General features: G+C 39.3%; 1 protein-coding gene across 5 annotated transcripts; it reads left to right on the top strand.

The window, feature by feature from the left end:
- The first annotated feature begins 78 nt into the window (after positions 1 to 78).
- On the top strand, positions 79 to 19,746 carry PCNP (PEST proteolytic signal containing nuclear protein). 5 transcript variants are annotated; one of them, XM_065539248.2, is made up of 6 exons: positions 79 to 178; positions 3,036 to 3,159; positions 5,169 to 5,331; positions 10,702 to 10,776; positions 15,455 to 15,510; positions 17,926 to 19,746. In XM_065539248.2, exons 1-6 carry the CDS (start codon positions 115 to 117, stop codon positions 18,050 to 18,052), a joined length of 609 nt encoding a protein of 202 aa, XP_065395320.1. In that variant the 5' UTR covers positions 79 to 114; the 3' UTR covers positions 18,053 to 19,746. The 5 variants fall into 5 exon arrangements, with proteins under 5 accessions (XP_065395320.1, XP_005548321.2, XP_065395321.1 ...); XM_005548264.5 differs by lacking the exon at positions 3,036 to 3,159 and having other exon boundaries at positions 5,117 to 5,331; XM_065539249.2 differs by lacking the exon at positions 15,455 to 15,510.
- The last annotated feature ends 853 nt before the right edge of the window (positions 19,747 to 20,599 follow it).

Raw genomic sequence — 20,599 nt, 5'->3', positions numbered from 1 at the left:
TCTTCGGGACCGCTCTAGGCCGCCACCACGCCGGCTGGCCCCAAAAACTCAATGGTTGCTGGGCGGGGTCGTGACGTCCTTGGCGTGGCTGCAAGGGAGGCCGCGGCGGGGAAAATGGCGGACGGGAAGGCGGGAGAGGAGAAGCCTGAAAAGTCGCAGCGAGCTGGAGCCGCCGGAGGTGAACACAACCCCAGCGTCGCGGGCAGCGTGGGATGCTCCGGGCCTTTCTTTGAGCTCCCCAGGGTGGGGGGAGTGGGGTGGGGCGAGAATGGGCGGACCTGGACCTCACCCGGCCAGGTGCTGGGCCCAGACCTGCCTCGGGCACGCCCGGTGCGGCCCGCTGGGCTCCTGGCCCACATCGCCTCCTTGCCGGGGGAGAGGTGGCCACTGGTCGTCACCTCCTGGCCCCAGCGGAGGCCCTGATTTCGAGGAGAAGGGAGATGGGCGCCAGAAAGGGAGACCGAACTCGGGGTGGGACCAGGAGCGGCGGTGCAGGAGCCGCTACCGCCACACCGGAGACGCATATCACACAAAACACACACACCGGAGACGCTCATGAGACAAAACATACACACAGTGCAAGCCACCGAGTAGTTGCCGCGGGAACTGGCCGCAGGCCGAGTCTCTGACGGTGCCGGCCTCTCAGTTCCACGCAGGAGTTAATTACGCTTGCTGCTCTCTTTTCACTGAGGAGGTGGACAACTCCGGCCTGCTCTCTTTCCTTTAGTTCCAAGTTTAATACTGACCCTGTGACAGGGTGGGCCGAGGTGATGGAGGGGAAGAGGAATGCCTTTGCCTGCCCTCTGGTTTAAGCTGTGGGGTCTAGGGCTAAGGTTTGCTTGCCTTTCTTTGAAGTATTTCCCTTAGGCTGTTGCCAGCTGACCGCTTGCCAGATACTTAGGCAACTAAATAGTCTAGCGTGACTCTTCCTGTATTTTGTTACGATGTTAAACTCAGGTTACAGCTATCCTTATTCTGTCCATTCCACTCCCTAAATTCGGGTCTTGTGCGTTAAGGAAAAGAAACATGTAATCTCTCCCTCCCTCTTTGCACGTAACAAGACAAGTGACTTAACACGTGCGAGCTGTTTAAAATGTTTTTAGAGTATTTTAAACATTGTTCTCTATTCTGACCACCTCAGTTATCATTCCGGAAATTATTTAATATGAGAAAATAGAAACGATTAATAGCATATGAAGGCCACTAGTAGACCTACTAACATGTTTCATGTGAATTGCCTTGGGAACAAAAATTATTGAAAAGATTAAGTGTAATGTTAATTACTTTGGACCCAGGATTTCCTTCTTAAAAAAACACGTACGGTTCTGTTAAGCTGAAACTCCATCTCTCTCCCCTCCCCACCCCCTGCTTTTTTTTTTTTTTTTTTTTTTGACTAGTAAAATACCTTATGAAAGAACAATTTAAACTATCTACTGCTTTCTCACTAGTGAATTTTTTTCCCAAAAAAATTGTCTTGGAAATTGTGGGATAAAATTACATAAAAATTTAAAAGCAGTTTGAGGAAAAGCAAAAAAATTTAGAAGTAGTTTGAGGAAAAGTCTAAAGAATCATGTGTTGACTTTAAGGCCATCTCGTTAACTGTCTTGACCGAGAGTAGCAGATGTGTTTAATGTGCTGTCAAAATGTACCTTGAATGTCATCATAAATCCACTGTATAATTTATCTGCCATTCTTTTAGTTGAGGGTTATTAGTTCTACAGTACGAATATTGATGTTTCCATTTTAGCATGTGGGGAGAAATAGTATAAAATTACTTTGCTAATTGGTATCAGAAAAATTATTATGGTCTTTTTCGTGGTAACTTAGAGTAAGTAATATCCCTTAACTTCTATATAATTTGTCTCCTTGTCGTTACAAGAAAGTAGTGCTGTTACATTTAAGCCATTTTTGAATGTCAGATATTTTTAATGAAATTGTGCAGAGGAGTCATAATTAAAATATGTCATACCATGGATATTGCTAAATTGGTAATTTTGTGGCAGTCACTTTTTTGAAAACACTGTCAAGTTTGTCTTAGGGGCTTAACTAGAGAATGTTCTGAATTGTAATTCCTGTTGAGCAGTCTACTGAGTTGGAAGTATAAGTATTTTTTTATGAGTAGTTTCCATTAATTTTATTTTTTATTTTTTATTTTTTTTTGAGATGGAGTCTTGCTCTGTCGTCAGACTGGAGTGCGGTGGCGCAACCTCGGCTCACTGCAAACTCCACCTCCCAGTTCAAGTGATTCTCCTGCCTCAGCCTCCCAAGTAGCTGGGGCTACAGGCCTGTGCCACCACGCCCAGCTAATTTTTGTATTTTTAGTAGAGATGGGGTTTCACCATGTTGGCCCAGATGGTTTCAATCTCTTGACCTCGTGATCTGCCTGCCTCGGCCTCCCGAAGTGCTGGGATTACAGGCGTGAGCCACCGTGCGTGGCCAACATTAATTTATGTCTGTGAGAGAAGCTACTTATTTGAACTCCCTGCTTTAAAGAATAGGGTAAAACTTTGGTAGTTTTTTTTCTCTGCTCTTTGGTTATATCTGTGTAGCTCTTTGAAAAAAATGTTAGGAGAAATAACGTTAGAAATAATGTTGAAGAAGAGCTAGTCATACATAATCATGGCCATCTCAAGCTTTTTTGGTTATACCAAGAACTGCGTGAATGAAATTGACATTTATTATGCCAGACACTAGTAGGGTCTTGAACACCTTCTCATTTAGGCTGCACACCTCTGTGCATACTAGAGAGGTAGCTCTGCCCTTCTTTCAAAAAAGGAAGCAACTAGAATACAAATGGATGATGAAGGGTACCCTTATGGACTTAAACTTGCTTATTAGGTAATTTTTTCTCTCTTTCCTTTTTTTTTTTTTTGAGATGAAGTCACGCTCTGTCGCCCAGGCTGGAGTGTAGTGGTGTGATCTCAGCTCACTGCAACCTCTGCCTCCTGGATTCAAGCGATTCTCCTGCCTCAGCCGCCCGAGTAGCTGGGATTACAGGCGCTCACCACCTTGCCCATCTTAATTTGTATATTTAGTAGAGACGGGGTTTTGCCACGTTGCCCAGGCTGGTCTCAAACTCCTGACCTCAGGTGATCCACCCGCCTCAGCCTCCCAAAGTGCTGGGATTACAGACATGAGCCACTGTGCCCAGCTTACTAGGTAATTTTTCAAAGTAACGTACCTTTGTGCTCTAAGGCTCACCCCTCTCCAATTAGTCAATGAAAAAAAAAATGCTAGTACCATGTGTAATTTTATTTCATATTAATTATATGTTTTATTTGCTCAATACAAATTAGATAAAATTCCTTTTATTAAAATATTCCTTAGTAAAGAATCTAGTGATTTGCTATTTTATCCATGTTTTATGTTCTAAATTGATAAGTGATTTTCTCATTTTTAAAAAAACTGATTGTGTATTTAGTCATTCTTTGGTGTATAGATTGTTTCTACATATAAAGCCAGCAGGTTTTTTGTATGTTTCTCTGTTCCAATGTGTAGAGCCAAAGAGATTTTTATTTTAACTGTGTGTCAGTCACAGGAAAGTAGTTATTGTTTGGGTTTCACTATGAAATGTCATACTTTATTAGAACTACAAATAGAATACAGAATAAAATTAGCATAAGTGCTTTTAGTTATAAACTGAGACTCTGACAAAACTGCATCATACTCTTTTTCAAAGATATTCTGTGCTTTGTAAATTGAGTTCCATTTTTCAGCTGTTGAATAGCAATCTTGATTCTTTAATTTTTCAGGTGCTTTTGTGATTTTATATATAAATAAGAGAATGGCACCTCAAGCAACCATTTCAGTGCTATCTTTGTCTCTTAGGGAAATCCCAAAACATAATCCTGCTTAATTTCCCTCCCCTATACTGACTTTACAACTTTTACTCCTTGTCCAAAGAGAATAAAGAGTTTCTTTTACTTTTCATCTAAACAGAATCAAATGTTTTGTTCAAAGTTCTTATAAATCTAGAGACCCCATTAGTCCAAAACTATATAGATCTAGATCTGTAGCCTCTGATCTTTAATCCTTTGCTTGTCAGTCTATTTGTGTTTGACTTTTTTTCTCCCCATTCTAGCTCTGTGTCCTGCTTTCTTAACTGTTATCAAGGCCATCTTTTGGAGCATCTTCTTTTTCTCCATAAATAAGCTCTTGATCCAGTGTAGCAGAATACATCCTACATGGTGAATGGGCAAACTGGGGAAAGAAAATAAAATTTTTAATGATCAGCCAGCCTTCTTCTGTCTTATCGCCTGATATGTTCTTAGTCTTACATAACAGACCCAAGAAAGTCAGAATGTGAACTAATTTCATCATTGACTTCATACAAACAGAAGCAAAATTAGCAAGACATTTTGCCTTCCAAACCTACATATGTATGCTTTCTACTGTTTGAAATTATGATTAACTCATTTTTCATGAAAAAATCTAAGATATAAACCAAAGTAAGATTTTTTTTTTAAATAGTTCTTATGGGTAGCTTAAAACAGGTAATAACCAAATTGTCAGAGTAGAATTAAATTTCTCAAGAGGGAGTGACCTTGAAGTTCCTTTTCAACTCCTAAGATTGTGTGAGATTTACATGAGGAACATATCACTCAAGAAAATAACTAGGCTGTATTAACATTGTCATTTGGGTAATAATGGGCCTGTTTATAACTAGGTACTTTGTATGATTATTACTGCATTACTGAAGAATATTATAATCTGTTATCCAAGTATATTCTTTTACCATGTGACTGATTGCTCACAAACTACTAAGTGTAAAAGATGTTAGATAGATCTGATTTCTAAAAAGCAAAATTCCACAGATAACCAGATTATTGTGCAAATTGTAGTGTTTAGTTGAAGGGTCTTTACTTTTTGTGAACTCTGTGTTTATAATTTTAAATTGCTCTGTATTTGATGCTAGTTAATTCATGGGAGCCTCTTCTGCTGCCACACACTCTCAGTTCCTGCTGTATACTCTAACAAACAGTGGAAGAGACTGGTGGGTCAGTAGGTGACAACTGCAGAGGTATCTTCCTTATAACGATGCTTTTTGAGGTTGCTGCTCCCATCAATCTGCTAAGTAAAAATAGCTCATCTTGGTAAGTTGTTTCGACTTCACCAGGACCTGAAGAAGAAGCAGAAAAACCTGTGAAAACTAAGACTGTTTCTTCCAGTAATGGAGGGGAAAGTTCCAGTCGCAGCGCTGAGAAGCGATCAGCTGAAGAAGAAGCTGCCGACCTCCCAACAAAGCCTACAAAGATCTCCAAGTTTGGATTTGCCATAGGTAGTCAGACGACAAAGAAAGCATCAGCCATATCCATCAAACTTGGATCAAGTGTGAGTTGTTATTTCATATATGATGTTTGTAATGGATCTTAAGGATTTGCTTTGGAAATGTGACATTTACTAGGTTCTGGTAAATTAAGGGTGAAAAGGTACATTGTTTGAGAACTAATCTTTGACCTATGAACTTAGATGATCAGCGCCCTGTTTAAGAAGGGTCTGAATGAATTTTATCTCAATAAAGCTGGTAAGAAACAAAGATTTGGACTATTAGAAGGAACAACTATTATAGGGAATATGATTTATAAAATAATAAACTTAGAATTTTTCTAAGTTGGCTGGGCACAGTGGCTCATACCTGTAATCTGAAAACTTTGGGAGGCCAAAGTGGGAGGATCATTTGAGCCCAGGAGTTTCAGACCAGTCTGGGCAACATGGCAAGATCTATCCCTACAAAAAATAAAAATAAAAATCTTTTTTCTAAGTTGAGCAAATCCTCTGAAAAATATTTTCAGAAAGATTTTCCAAAGTTTATTTTGTTATCTTTCAGTGCCTGTAGTATTAAAAATAATACTGAGAAATCAGTTATTTATATCTTAAAAGATTAATATTAGTAAGGTATTGCTTGGTAAAAGATCTATGTAATTATCTTACTTTGGAACTACAAATGGGTAGTCTTTTACAGGTCAATATTTGATCCTTTGTTTTAAGATGTAAGCCTTAGATTAATACTTATTAACCATGGAACCTCTGGAAGTGTTTGAAATATTAATTTGAAGCATATAAAGTTGTAGATATTTGTTTCTGACCTATAGTATGAAAATTTCATAACCTTCAACCAAATAGATCTCTTATTTAAGGGAAAAGGAAGTGACTTAAATAGTGTATTGCTGTTGGCTTTGGAAAATGGTTACATTCTTGTATGAGGAGAAAAATCCTAAAATTGCCTTTGAGTTGGTTATTTGTATCTGTGCTGTGAAAGTTAATGCTCAATTGCCAGATGTGCATAACTTTATTCTACATTAGATGTTTATTCAAAGATCTTAAAAATATGGTCTGGAGCAGTCAGTATATTTGGGCTATTCTCATTTTGCAAAGCTATTATTACTTAGAATCCCCACCCTCACTCTGCTCTGTTTTCCCTTTTTCTATTTCTATTTTTTTAAAAATTCAGTCTGAACAAAAAACATTGAGCTTATAACATCCTTACTTCATTACTCTATTTCTGTATTTCAGCTGATTCTTTATGTTTAATATGTAGTTATAAAACTTGTATAGACCTAACTGCATAAATATTTAATGTTTTTTGATAGGCAGTATATTAAATATATATTCTCAGCTGTACTTCTACTATAGATGTCCCCTTGAGAATAGATTTTACTGTGCATGAACATAGTCCCTAAATCTAAATCCCTACTTTCTTTTTTTAAATTTATTTTTATTTTATTTTATTTATTTATTTTTTTGGAGATGGAGTGTCTTACTCTGTCATCCAGGCTGGAGTGCAGTGGCGCAATCTCAGCTCACTGCAACTTCTGCCTCCTGGGTTCAGGCGATTCTTGTACCTCAGGCTCCTGAGTAGCTGGGACCATAGGTGCGCGCCACCACGTCTGGCTAATTTTTGTATTTTTAGTAGAGAGAGGATTTCACCACGTTGGCCAGGCTGGTTTCAAACTCCTGACCTCAGGTGATCTGCCCGCCTCGGCCTCCAAGAGTGCTGGAATTATGGGCATGAGACACCGAGCTGGGCCCGTCTTTCTTTTTTTTATTTTTTTAAGACAGTTTCACTCCCATTGCCCGGACTGGAGTGCGGTGGTGCGATCTCAGCTCACCACAATCTCTGACTCCGGGATTCAAATGATTCTCCTGCCTCAGTCTCCCGAGTAGCTGGGTTTACAGGCGTGCACCACCACGTCCTGCTAATTTTGTATTTTCAGTAGAGACGGGGCTTCTCCATGCTGGTCAGGCTGGTCTCGAACTCCCGACCTCAGGTGCTCTGCCCACCTCAGCCTCCCAAAGTGCTGGAATTACAGGTGTGAGCCACCGCGCCCGGCCTACTCTATAAATAATTGACATGATTAGTAATTTCCGATAATTTGGGGTGGGAGGGTTATATTTTGAAAAAACTACTCAGTAAAACTTTTTAGTTTTGGAAAACAAATCTGTTTTTATAAAATAAACTGCAAGACTGGGCGTGGTGGCTCACGTCTGTATTCCCAGCACTTTGGGAGGCCAAGGTGGGTGGATCACAAAGTCAAGAGATCAAGAGCATCTTGGCCAACATGGTGAAACCCCATCTCTACTGAAAATACAAAAGTTAGCTGGATGTGGTTGCATGCTCCTGTAGTCCCAGCTACTCGGGAGGCTGAGGCAAGAGAATCGCTTGAACCTGGGAGGCAGAGGTGCAGTGAGCCGAGATCGCGCCACTGCACTCCAGCCTAGCGACAGAGTGAGACTGTCTCAAAAATAAGATAAACTACAGTGTAAACACAGTCTTATTGGGGGGGTGAAGTGTAGAATATTAAAAAATAATTGAAAGTGCTGGATTGATTATATGAGGATAGTTAATCCACCAACAAATGCTTATTTGTGTCCACAACGTTAAATACATGACATCTTTAAAAATTAAGGGTGTTTCTAGAGTTACTATGCATACAACTGAACATGTTGTATTCCTTCAAAAGAAAACACCTATTTTTTAAAAATGTGTGTGATATAAAAGAAAGGATGGTTAATTTTGTTTCAGCAGGTCAGAGAAGATTTTACTGATGAAGTGATCTTTGAGTTGGACTTAAATATAGGCAGGAGCACAAGGGCATTTCATGCAAAGGCGGTTACGGTACATTGAGAAAATCATTAGTATTTGGACAGGGTTTGGTGGGGAAATGGGTAAACAGCCCCCAAAATTAGACCATGAGACCGAATTTAAGAACTTTTATTCCATAATGAGTCTCAAGACTTAAACAGATTTGCATCCCAGAAGCATCACTGTGGTGCCATATAGATGGTTGGTAGGAAGAGGATGCAGAAAGTGGGGGGCCAGGTACAGTGGCTCACACCTATAATTACAGCACTTTGGGAGGCTGAGGCAGGATTGCTTAAGCTCAGTAGTTTGAGACCAGGCTGGGCAACATAGTGAGATCTCTTCTCTACAAAAAATAAACAAGGCTGGGCGCGGTGGCTCAGGCCTCTAATCCCAGCACTTTGGGAGGCCAAGTCGGTGGATCTCTTGAAGCTGGGAGCTCGAGACCAGCCTGGCCAGCATAGCAAAACCCCATCTCTACCTAAAAATACAAAAAATTAGCCAGGCGTGGTGGCACACACCTGTAATCCCACTTACTTGGGAGGCTGAGGCAGGAGAATTGCTTGAACCCAGGAGGTGGAGGTTGTAGTGAGCTGAGATCATCCCATTTCACTTCAGTCTCGGTGACAGAGCAAGACTGTGTCTCAAAAATAAGAAATGAGCCAGGCTTGGCAGGGTGCACCTATAGTCCCATCTCCTTGAGAGGCTGAGGTGGGAGGATCACTTGACCCAGGGAGGTCAAGGCTGCAATGAGACAAGACTGCACCACTGCACTCCATCCTGGATGACAGAGTAAGACCTTGTCTCAAAAAAGAAAGAAGGGTCAGGAGATGTTTTTTGTTTTTTGTTTTGTTTTTTGTTTTTTTGAGACAGAGTCTCACTCTGTCACCCAGGCTGGAGTGCAAAGGTGTGATCTACAGGCGTGCATCACCACCATATCCAGCGTGTGTGTGTGTATGTGTGTGTGTGTGTGTATTTTTAGTAGAGAGAGGGTTTCGCCTTGTTGGCCAGGCTGATCTTGAACTCCTGACCTCAAGTGATCCACTTGCCTAGGCCTCCCAAAGTGCTGGGATTACAAGCATGAGCCTCTGTGCCTGGCCAGGAGATGTATTTCTGACAGTAGTCCCGGCAGGTAAATGCTAAGGACCTTAAGTTGGTAGTGTGATGGCATGATTGAAAAGGCAGAGGGAGAATTAAGTTTACTTAATAGATGTCTAATCAATAGGACCTTACAAGTTGAGGAAAAGATTTTCTGATTTGAGTACTTTCGAACACTTTGAAACTAAAGTACCTAGGGGAGCTCCTAAGTGGAGCTGCCCACTAGGCAGATGATAACCCGTTTAGGGGTAGACATAGGATTTGGTAGTTAAAACTAGGAATGAATGAAATTGACCAGAGAAGGAAAGATCACTGACAATTCAAAATTCTGGTTGTCTGCTAATTAAAAAAACATTTTTTTTTTAGAGGTAAGGGACTTGCTGTGTTGAGCAGGCTGGCCTGGAACTCCTGGTCTCAAGCAGCCCTCCTGCCTCAGCTTCCCAGAGTGTTGAGATTGCAGACGTGAGCCACTGTGCCCGCCTGGGTATCTATATCTTCTAAATGGGGAGCAGCAGGAAAGGGAGAGAGACAGAACAAAAGGTGGGAAAATTAGGAGAATAACCAATAAAAAGCAGTGTTACAGAAGCCAAGGAAAGGGTGTTTTTATTTTTTAATTTCTTTTTTTTTTTTTTTTTTTTTTTTGAGGCAGTCTCACACCGTCACCCAGGCTGGAATGCAGTGGTGTGCTCTTACCTCACTGCAACCTCTGCCTCCTGAGTTCAAGCGATTCTCCTGCCTCAGCCTTCCAAGTAACTGGGATTACAGGCACTCACCACCACACCTAGCTGTTTTTTTGTATTTTTAGTAGAGAGCACCTTGGGAGGCTGAGGTGGGTAGATCACTTGAGGTCAGGAGTTCAAGACCAGCCTGGCCAACATGAAACCTCATCTCTACTAAATATACAAAATAAATTCGCTGGGCATGGTGGCACACACCTGTAAATCCCAGCTATTCAGGAGGCTGAGGCATGAGAATCGTTTGAACCCAGGAGGCACAGGCTGCAGTGAGCCAAGATTGTGCCACTGCACTCCAGCCTTGGCAACGGAGCAAGACTTTGTCTCAAAAACAAAAACAGAAAACATAGTGTGAAGAGATGGTTTGTATTAATTATGTTTATAGGCCTAGGAGCAGAAAGCTGGCTAGTACAGAAAGATGATTCGTGATTCCTTTTATGCTTTCAAGGCACATTGTATTTAACATTACTATGGGAAGGTATTACTAATCATTTTTTCTTGCCTATACCAAGTACCCCTTAGGTAAGTGATATTGTAGATCCTAACTAGAAAATATTTTGTAGGAGGGCAACAAATGAACACCACAAGTTAGTAAAGTAAAACATACCTACTGATAATCCACATTTTTGAAAAGAGAGAATGGATTTGTCCAAAGTATTGGGTTCGTTACTATACAAATTTCTATGGAAATATAAAGTTAAATTTTTCAAGATAAATTATTCATATCATTAAACAAGCTTGTATAAATGTTACTTACATGATATTCTTTTTAATATGTTTCTTCTTCAGAAGCCTAAAGAAACTGTTCCAACTCTTGCTCCAAAAACTCTTTCAGTAGCAGCAGCTTTTAATGAAGATGAAGATGTAAGTTGATATCCAGTTTTGTTTTTTTACTTTAACCAGTTATTTAAGGAAGGTATTAGTGGCAAATTATAGGTTTTAATAGTATTAATGAATTTTCTTTATAGTAGTTTTTTTGTGTGTGTGTGACATCCATAAAAACTGGATGTTCTGTTTTTGCATTTTATTTGGTTGTAGGATTATTTTAGAATATTGTTGACTTTGGGGGCAAGAAGCTTAAGGATGAAATCAACAAATGTTTATTATGAGTAATTTGTGCTAGGAAGTATGTAGGATCCAAAAAAAAAAATTCAATACTGTTGCCTTAATAATTTTTATAGCTGGGGTCTTCAGTAATGATACATTATGCATGCATTCAACTTTAAAAAGCCAACTGTTGGCTGGGCGTGGTGTCTCATGCCTGTAATCCTAGCACTTTGGGAGGCTGAGGCCAGTGGATCACTTGATGTCAGGAGTTGAAGACCAGTCTGGCCAATATGGTGAAACCCCATCTCTATTAAAAATACAAAAATTAGCCAGGCATGCTGGCAAGCACCTGTAATCCCAGCTACTCGGGAGGCTGAGGCAGGAGAATCGCTTGAACCCAGGAGACGGAGGTTGCAGTGAGCCAAGATCGCACCACGGCACTTAAGCCTGGGCAACAGAGCAAGACTCTGTCTCAGCAAAAAAAAAAAAGTCAGCTATTGTGCTCACTTCCCATATCCCTAGGAGGGATACAATTAAATAGTGCAGGTGATTCTGCCAGAAGTTCTACTCAAAAAGCATGTGGTCCAGAATGATCATGAGATGCTTATCTGACTGTCTCTTAGTCCCAGTTTCCTCATGCCCCTCACAGTGTCGCTACCTTCCCATGTTATGAATGACAAGCATAATTCTGACTGATGTTAGGAAGTTTCAAGCGTAATTCTGACATGTTTTTGTGTTAGACTCTGACATTAAAACTTAACCCCCACTCATGATGTGACATCATTGCGTAACAATTAAGTGTTTCAGGATACATCAGTAGTTGTTCCCAAAAGCATATGTGGGCGTATATTCGTGTGTGTGTGTGTGTGTGTGTGTGTGTGTGAGAGAGAGAGAGAGAGTCTCGCTTTGTTGCCTAGGCCGGAGAGCAGTAGCATAATCACAGCTCACTGTAGCCTTGACTTCCCAGGCTCAAGTGATCCTCCCACCTCAGCCCTCCAAGTAGCTGGACCATAGGCATGCCCCACCATGGTCAGCTAATTTTTGTGTTTTTTGTAGAGTTTCACCATATTGCCTAGGCTGGTCTCAAACTCCTGGGCTCAAGTGATCCTCAGCCTTGGCCTCCCAACATGCTGGGATTATAGGTGTGAGCCACCACACAGCTATATGTTCTATGTGGATGAGACTTTATATATTCAGAGGACTGGAGTGATTTGGGAAGAATATATATGAAGTAGATACTAAAACATTAGGCAGGGTTTTAGTGAATCAAGAAATACTTTTGTGGCCAGGTGCGGTGTCTCACGCCTGTAATCCCAGCACTTTGGGAGGCTGAGGCGGGCAGATCACCTGAGGTCAGGAGTTCGAGACCAGCCTCAACATAGAGAAACCCTGTCTCTACTAAAAATATAAAATTAGTTGGGCATGGTGGTACATGCCTGTAATCCCAGCTACTCAGGAGGCTGAGGCAGGAGAATTGCTTGAACCTGGGAGACGGAGGTTGCGGTGAGCCGAGATCGCGCCATTGCACCCCAGCCTGGGCAATAAGAGCAAAACTCCATCTCAAAAAAAAAAAAAAAAGAAAAGAAATACTTTTGTAAGCCAGACTGTCAATTTTCAAGTCACAAGTAGTAAATACTGAGTAGCTGCATTTGACTGAACTGGAGAGTTTTGTAGAAGAATTTTGAGCAAGGATAATTATGGAATGATTGGAGCCCAAATCAATAAGCAGAAAATTACTATAGTCATCAGTGTATTCTCTCTCGGACTTTCACTTATTCTCTCCATTTGAGTGCTTTCTGTATGTTAGCCACTGTGATGTTATAAAGATAAATCAGAAACATTCCCCTAGGAACTCAGCCTAGTAGGGCAGACTTAAATGTAAAACAGTACAAGATAAAAATCGAAAGTACCTGAATAAATGATACTGTGGAAATTGAGAAAAGGAGTAAATGCCAGATCCTAGATGCAGCAGCATGTGAAAGACCACTAGACTGGCAGTTAGAAGAACTGAATTAAGTTTGAGAAGCACTGACTTAAATAATATTTAAAGTTCTTGGCATCTCTAACAATCTTAAGAAATTAGGTACCATTTGATTCAACCCATTCAGATATGTACAGATTGTAGGAGGGAAGAATGATACAGGATGCAGGGAATACGTACAAAAGTGCAGAGGTTGGAAATTGTAAGCACCTACATTACAACAGTGGCTTACTTCGAATGCCTAACAATTTGGATATCTTTTCACATTATTTTACCCTTAATTTGTGAGTTGTGTGATATATTTATTCCTATTTTGAAAATGGAGAAATTGACCGGACGTGGTGGCTCATGCCTGTAATCCCAGTACTTTGGGAGGCTGAGGCAGGTGGATCACGAAGTCAGGAGATGAAGACCATCTGGCTAACATGGTGAAACCCTGTCTCTACTAAAAATACAAAAAATTAGCTGGGCGTGGTGGCATGAGCCTGTAATCCCAGCTACTCGGGAGGCTGAGGCAGGAGAATCGGTTGAACCCAGGAGGTGGAGGTTGCAGTGAGGCAAGATCACACCACTGCACTCCAGCCTGGGCAACAGAGCAGGACTCCATCTCCAAAAAAAATGAAAATGGAGAAATCAAATATGCATGAGCACATGCCAGTGCACACACATGTTGTCTTTTAGGTCTTCTGGTTTCTTGTTCTTTGCATCATACCCTACTGCTTTCCCTGCTTTTAAATAAATTTCGGATGCATTTAGACAACATTCTTTCTGCTGTAACAGTAATAAAGGATAAACTGTCTCGTAGATTTAAAAAACATGTATCTGAAATCTTCCTTTTTTTTTTTTGGAGATCATAAGTAACCTTAGATATATATTTGAGTTTGAAATATACTGAACAAAGAGGATAGCCACTTAATTAGTTAATTTTGAAATTTTAAAATATTTTTCCAGTTGTTACATATGTGTAGTCTAATTTGGACAAATTCTTGAGTCTTTATATGTATTTCATGGTGTTAACATTTTTGAAGAGTACAGGCCAGTTATTTTATATAAACCCCCTCAATTTGGATTTGTCTGATGTTTCCTCATGATGAGTTTCATGTTTCTTTAGGCACAAATACCACAGAAGTGATGCCAAGTTATCAGTGCATCATATCAGGGAGTACATGCGGCCAACATACCCCATCACTAACATTGTTAACTTCGATCATTTGGTTAAAGTGCTGCCTGCCAGATTTCTTCACTGTCAAATTACTATTCTACCTTTTGTAATTGAAATTTATTTTGTGGGGATAGGCTTTGAGAATATGTGAAAATAATATGATTGAGGACGTTTACTCACTAGTGTTAACATCTGTTGATAATTCTCACCAGAATTATAAGATTTGCCAAATGATGATTTTTCTGATTCTGTCATTCTTTCTGCATCTATTAACTGTCTATTACTGTAAGGAAGAGCTTCTTATCATGCTTAAATTTTATTTATTTAAGTGTATACTCATGGAATCTTACTTTATTCAATAGGTTATTATGCTCAGATTGTCACAGATTTAACCAGTAGAAGCCCCTTTAAGCTGGATCAACACCCTTTTAAAAAGTAGTAGTTAGCTAAGCAGCAGCATTTATACGTGAAAATTTACGTTTGAAAGGAACTTTCCCCACAATTTTCAACAACTATAAGTATAGAAAAAGTAAGGAATGAGCTCTCTTTTTCTCTTTTTTTTTCTGAGACAGAGTTTCGCTCTTGTCACCCAGGCTGGAGTGCAGTGTCATGATCTCGGCTCACTGCAACCTTTGCCTGCCGGATTCAAGCAATTCTCCTGCCTCAGCCTCCTGAGTAGCTAGGATTACAGGCATGCACCACCACACCTGGCTATTTTTTTGTATTTTTAGTAGAGACGGGGTTTCACCATGTTGGCCAGGCTGGTCTTGAACTCCTGACCTCAGGTGATCCACGCACCTCTGCCTTCCAAAGTGCTAGGATTACAAGTGTGAGCTACCGCACCCAGCCAGGAATGAGCTTTCAAGATGTCTTTATTGTAATCGGTATTTTTGAAGAGCAGTACATTAAAGTGGTTAAGAACCTTTGCTTTGGTGTCAAACTCTTTTGCTATTCATTCTCTTTGTTTCCTTGAGCGAGTTAACTTTGTTACCTCACCTGCAAAATATGAATGATGATAATCATACCTCCCTCATGCGATTATGTTAGGATTTTTAAGGGATAGGACATATAAAAACATTTAACACGGTGTGTAGCATTTAGTAGCTAAATGGTTTTAGTTCTAGAATGTTTGTTTTTTCAGCAGTTTTTTTTCTTTATGCAAAATCAGCACCCTAGAAGACAGGCATTTATTTTTTAAATGTAGTTAAGGTAAATCACTAATTTTCTCCTTTTATCAAAATTTACAGTGGTGAAAATGCTAAAAGACTTAGATATAAAATTTAGCATATTAGTAATCAGGAATTTAATAAGTTTGTATGCAGTTATCGTGGTTTACTTACTTTTTTCTTTAGAGTGAACCAGAGGAAATGCCTCCAGAAGCAAAGATGAGGATGAAGAATATTGGAAGGTATTATAATTTTTCATAAATATTACAGAAAGTTACAAAGGTGAATTAAGAACAAAAATAACTTGCACATGATTTCTTAGAGTTCAGACTTTTCTTTTTTGTTGTTGTTTATATTTTTTGAATTGTTTTCTTTTTTTGGCAAGCACTAACTTAAAGGAGTGTTGAGGCTTTTCTTGTGCATTTGGGCAGAATAGTTTTTAAAAGCATTTTCTGTGTACCAGATGATTAATTAGGATTTTGAAGATGAGTAAGACATGGATCAAGCCTCATGAAGAAAGATAACTGTAATTATTCTGTGAACTATCACTGATCTTATTTAGTCTCACAGTTAGAGAAAATGAGTATCATAAGACATAACAATAATTTAAGACTACTTCTTGACTGGGTCTTACTCTGTTGCCCAGGCTGGAATGCTGTGGCACAATCACAGCTCACTGCAGCCTCAATCTCCCACGCTCAAACGACCCTCCCACCTCAGCCTCTCAAGTAGCTGGGACCACAGGCATATGCCACCACACCCAGCTGATTTTTTTTATTTTTAGTAGAGACAGGGTCTCACTATGTTGCCCAGGCTGGTCTCTTAACTCCTGAGTTCAAGTGATCTCCCCACCTCAGCCTCCCAAAGTGCTGGGATTACAGGTGTAAGCCACCACGCCCAGCCTTTTTTTTCAAATAAGAAATAGCTATGAGAAATGTTTCTGATTTCAAAATTTTTCCTGGTACAAAACAAATGGCTTTCAGTCACTTTACTTTTTTAAAAAATTTTTAAGTAGAGACAGGATCTTGCTATATTGCCCAGGCTGGTCTCAAACTCCTGGCCTCAAGCAGTCCTGCCTCAGCCTCCCAGAGTGTTGGGAATATAGGTGTGAGCCACCATACCCAGCCACTTCATTTATGATATCATTTCTACCACTTTATCTTACATTTCTTTTTCTCTTTAATGACTTATATGCCAAATACCAAAATAAGACAAATGAAAGTATTTTAATTTTCTCTATTGTTGCTGTTGTCATGGAGATAACATTAATTTTAAGTTAACACGATGTTCAGTTTCCTGTCTGTGTGCATTAGTGGATAGCTTAGAGATTAGTAAGAAACTTTAATTCCACATCAGCCCCATACTGTGTCCCCATTTCTTCCAAATGTATGAACTCACAAAGAACTGAGTGCCAAATCTTTTTCCTTTTCCTAATTAACTACCAGTATGATAATGCTAAGTGCTAAATCTATACACAGGCATAAGTTTTCAGACTTTCATCATGTGATTCAAGTAGAGTCAGTCCCATTGGGTACCTGCATGCCTTCCTTTCATACTGAGCTTAAAGTTGGAAGTACATGTGATATTGTTGTCTTGCCTAAACACCTAGCACATATGTTAATATATTTAAACATAAATAATTGAAGTAGAAGTTCATAAAATGACACTGAACCTTTCTATGTGTAATATATCTTCATGTTTTTCTTCTATTTCATTTTTTTACAAATGCTGGTGGCCAGCTATCACATTGACTTCATAATGGTATTAATAGGTTATAGGCAACAGATTTGTTTTTTTGTTTTGTTTTGGTTTTGGTGGGTTTTTGTTTTGTTTTGTTTTGTTTTTTTAAGATAGGATCTAGCTCTGTCACTCAGGTTGGAGTGCAGTGGTGTGATCATAGCTCACTGCAGCCTTGACTTCCTGGGCTCAGGCAATCCTCCCACCTCAGCCTCCTGAGCAGCTGGAACCACAGGTGCACAACACCACACCTGACTAATTTTTTAATTTTTTGTAGAGACAAGGTCTCACCATGTTGCTGTGGCTGGGAGGCAACAGTTTTTAAAACTGTAGTGGTTGCCACACTTAGCTGTGTATCAGAATTACCTTAAATGTTTGTTAAAACTACAGATTTATCCCCACCCCCAGTTTAGGCCTGCTGGACCTGAAATTCTAGAACTGTGTCTGTGAAGTGTTTTTTTGTTTGTTTTTTTGTTTGTTTGTTTGTGATGAAGTCTTGCTCTGTTGCCCAGGCTGGAGTGCAGTGGCGTGATCTCGGCTCACTACCACCTCTGCCTCCCAGGTTCAAGCAGTTGTCCTGCCTTAGAGTCCCAAGTAGCTGGGACTACAGGCATGTGCCACCGAGCCTGGCTAATTTTTGTGTTTTTAGTAGAGACAGGGCTTCACTATGTTGGCCAGGCTGGTCTCAAACTCCTGACCTCAGGTAATCTGCCTGCCTCGGGCTCCCAAATTGCTGGGATTACAGGCATCAGCATCGTGCCTGGCCTGTGAAGTGTATTTTTAAAAAGCTCTGTAGGGGCTTCCAGTGTTCAGTCTGTGTTTATAATAGGTGCTAAACAAACCTGTATTGAATGAATCAAAATCATAACCTGAAAGGCTTTATATAGCATTTTAAATAAATTTTCTTTCTGTTAACACAGGGATACACCAACATCAGCTGGACCAAACTCCTTCAATAAAGGAAAACATGGGTTTTCTGATAACCAGAAGCTGTGGGAGCGAAATATAAAATCTCATCTTGGAAATGTCCATGACCAAGACAATTAAATGATGTTTTGAAATTGGGGTGTGGGGTGGGTGTAAAGTTAAAAGGAACAGTTTCCTTTTTTAAAGAATGGTATAAGACTATCTTTGGAGCCGCTTTTTTTTTCTTTTTCATTTTTTTAAAAGATTGAGTGGTACACTAATAAATGAGAGTTTGAAATTAGAGGTAATTTATGTTTTATATACAGATTTCAAGACATTTGCTAATTTTGTAGTTTCATGTGATTAGTTTCCAAAGGTTACAGATAATAAATCAGAAATGGTACCTTTTTAAGAATTGCATATTTTTTTAGACACAACTATTAGCACATTAAGAGGGAAGCAAAAAGTTATTGTCTATTTAAAACTGCAAGCAGTTACTCTCTTAACTCCCTTATTACCTAAACTTGTCTGGCTCCCAGGAACAGCCTTATAGAGAGAGGGAGTGTTGTATTGGGAGGAAGATGTTACTGAACTATTCACTGAAAGTAAATTTAGATAAAATACAGCTTTTTTCCTTATGGGCATTTGTTTTGTTTCAAGTCATCATAAACTAGATATTGCATTGCTATCAGTGGATACAGATGCTTAGCTCTTAAAAGAATTTTTTTTTTTTTAATATGAACTGTTGAATATTTGAAATAGCCCACTTCACCTTAATGGGTCTTGTCTATCTTCATTAGTCTTCAAAGAAAAACCATTTGCTACCAAAGTAAATCAGTATTTTGAATGTGCTTCTCCTGTTTTTTGTTTATTAGCTAGGTCCTGTAAGCATTTCCACCAGAACTTGAGGCAAATCATAAGGAAGCTGTTTCTTTTAAAACACAAACCACCACCAAAAATTTAAATGTACATATTGCTTAAATATTTGGCTGTTTTTAGTTTTTAAAAGGTATAAACACCAAAAAAAAAAAACAACATTGTATGAAGATGGAAAACAAGAAGATGCACTTTCTGTAGCCTTGTCTAAGGATTTAAATTACTAACTTGTGAACTCCAATTTGAATTGAACTTAACTATCGGCTTTCTTACTAGTAAAATTGTATGGTTTATGTTAAATACGTACATATTGACCAATGGCCTCTGAAAAAGCACATTTTAGATTACTGAAATTGAAGGAAAGAAAATGCATCTTCAAACATTTTTTGGAATCTCACCACATGTACTTTGTTAGATTTGTGTATTGTAGGGTGTTTGTTTTGTATTTTTGTATTGTATATGAACTTTTTTTTAAATGTGACAGTTAAACACATCTTTAAAAGCATAGTCACAGACAAAAGAAGCATACAGTATACAAATTTCCTTGAAAACTCCTACAATATTATATTTGGAGGCAGCTTCAGATTGTTTTATTGGTGGTAACTGCTTGCTGAGGTCTTTTAGTTGGTAATAACTCCAGAGAAGCAGCCTGTGTATATTCCTAACATTTTGTTCACTAGCATTTAAGTTTAGAATAAGCCCAAGTAAAACGATGGAAATGTATATAGAACTCTTAGTTCTTACATGATTTAATTATATCAAGATACATGAATTTAACTTACTTTAATGTAGGCAAACTATCCATTTTTTGTCCATTTTCCTGTTTGTTAAAATAACATACCTCTCCTACGTATTATTTTCTTGACCCAAATGAAATATTAACCTAAGGTCAAGCTGGGAGAGAGAAATGACTGAGATGAATGTCTTTACTAAAGTACCAATAAATTTGTCAAACTCAATAGTGTGTTTACTTTCTATTCCATTTAATTGTTGCTTACTGGTTTTTGTTTTTAAAGTTGAGACAAATGTCAAGTGTTGCTCTTGTTTGTATTGTTGACCAAAGTAATGGGGGATTTAAAATTCTGAATTACTGGTGTCTACCTAGCTCAGCACCGAGTTCTATAGCATTACAGAATCTCAGACTGAAGAAGACTTAATTCTCCTCCAGTGCCAAAGGATTGTCTGTCCTGTGCTTTAGATAATCTTGCCAAAGCTTTTCTTTGACAATCACTAAATATTAGAAAGTTCTTTTTTTTTTTTTTTTTTGAAGCTGAGTCTCGCTCTGTTGCCCAGGCTGGAGTGCAGTGCAGTGGCACGATCTCGGCTCACTGTAACCTCTGCTTCCTGGGTTCAACCAATTCTCATGTCTCAGCCTTCCAAGCAGCTGGGACTACAGGCGCATGCTACCGGCTAATTTTTGTACTTCTAGTAGAGACAGGGTTTCACGATATTGGTCAGACTAGCCTCGAACTCATGACCTTGTGATCCACCTGCCTCAGACTCCCAAAGTGCTGGGATTACAGGCGTGAGCTACCGCGCCCGGCTTGGTCTACCATAATTTTTTTTAACCCCAACATAAGATGAACATGCAACCTTCTGATCAAAATCAGTGTCAGATTTATACTTTTTTAGCAGATCTGTACTTTTTTAGCAGATTTATATTTAATTGTTTATATATAGAAAGGTTATTTTTCCTATAGCTCTATTCCCTTTTCCTCACTTTTGTATTATTATTATTATTACTTTGAGACAGAGTTTCGCTCTGTCACCCAGACTGGGGTGCATTGGTGCAATCTTCATTCTCTACAACCT

The sequence above is a fragment of the Macaca fascicularis genome, chromosome 2, assembly GCF_037993035.2.
Source record: "Macaca fascicularis isolate 582-1 chromosome 2, T2T-MFA8v1.1".
In the NCBI taxonomy this organism is placed as follows: Eukaryota; Metazoa; Chordata; class Mammalia; order Primates; family Cercopithecidae; genus Macaca; species Macaca fascicularis.
This window is presented reverse-complemented; position numbering and strand designations above follow the sequence as displayed.

Excerpts from the sequence above, each read along its gene's own strand:
- PCNP (XM_065539248.2), top strand. The coding sequence starts at position 115 with ATGGCGGACGGGAAGGCGGGAGAGGAGAAGCCTGAAAAGTCGCAGCGA. Across the intron at positions 179-3,035 it reads GCGAGCTGGAGCCGCCGGAG|TAGAGACGGGGTTTTGCCAC; the intron begins GTGAACACAACC and ends TTGTATATTTAG. Across the intron at positions 15,511-17,925 it reads AGGATGAAGAATATTGGAAG|GGATACACCAACATCAGCTG; the intron begins GTATTATAATTT and ends CTGTTAACACAG.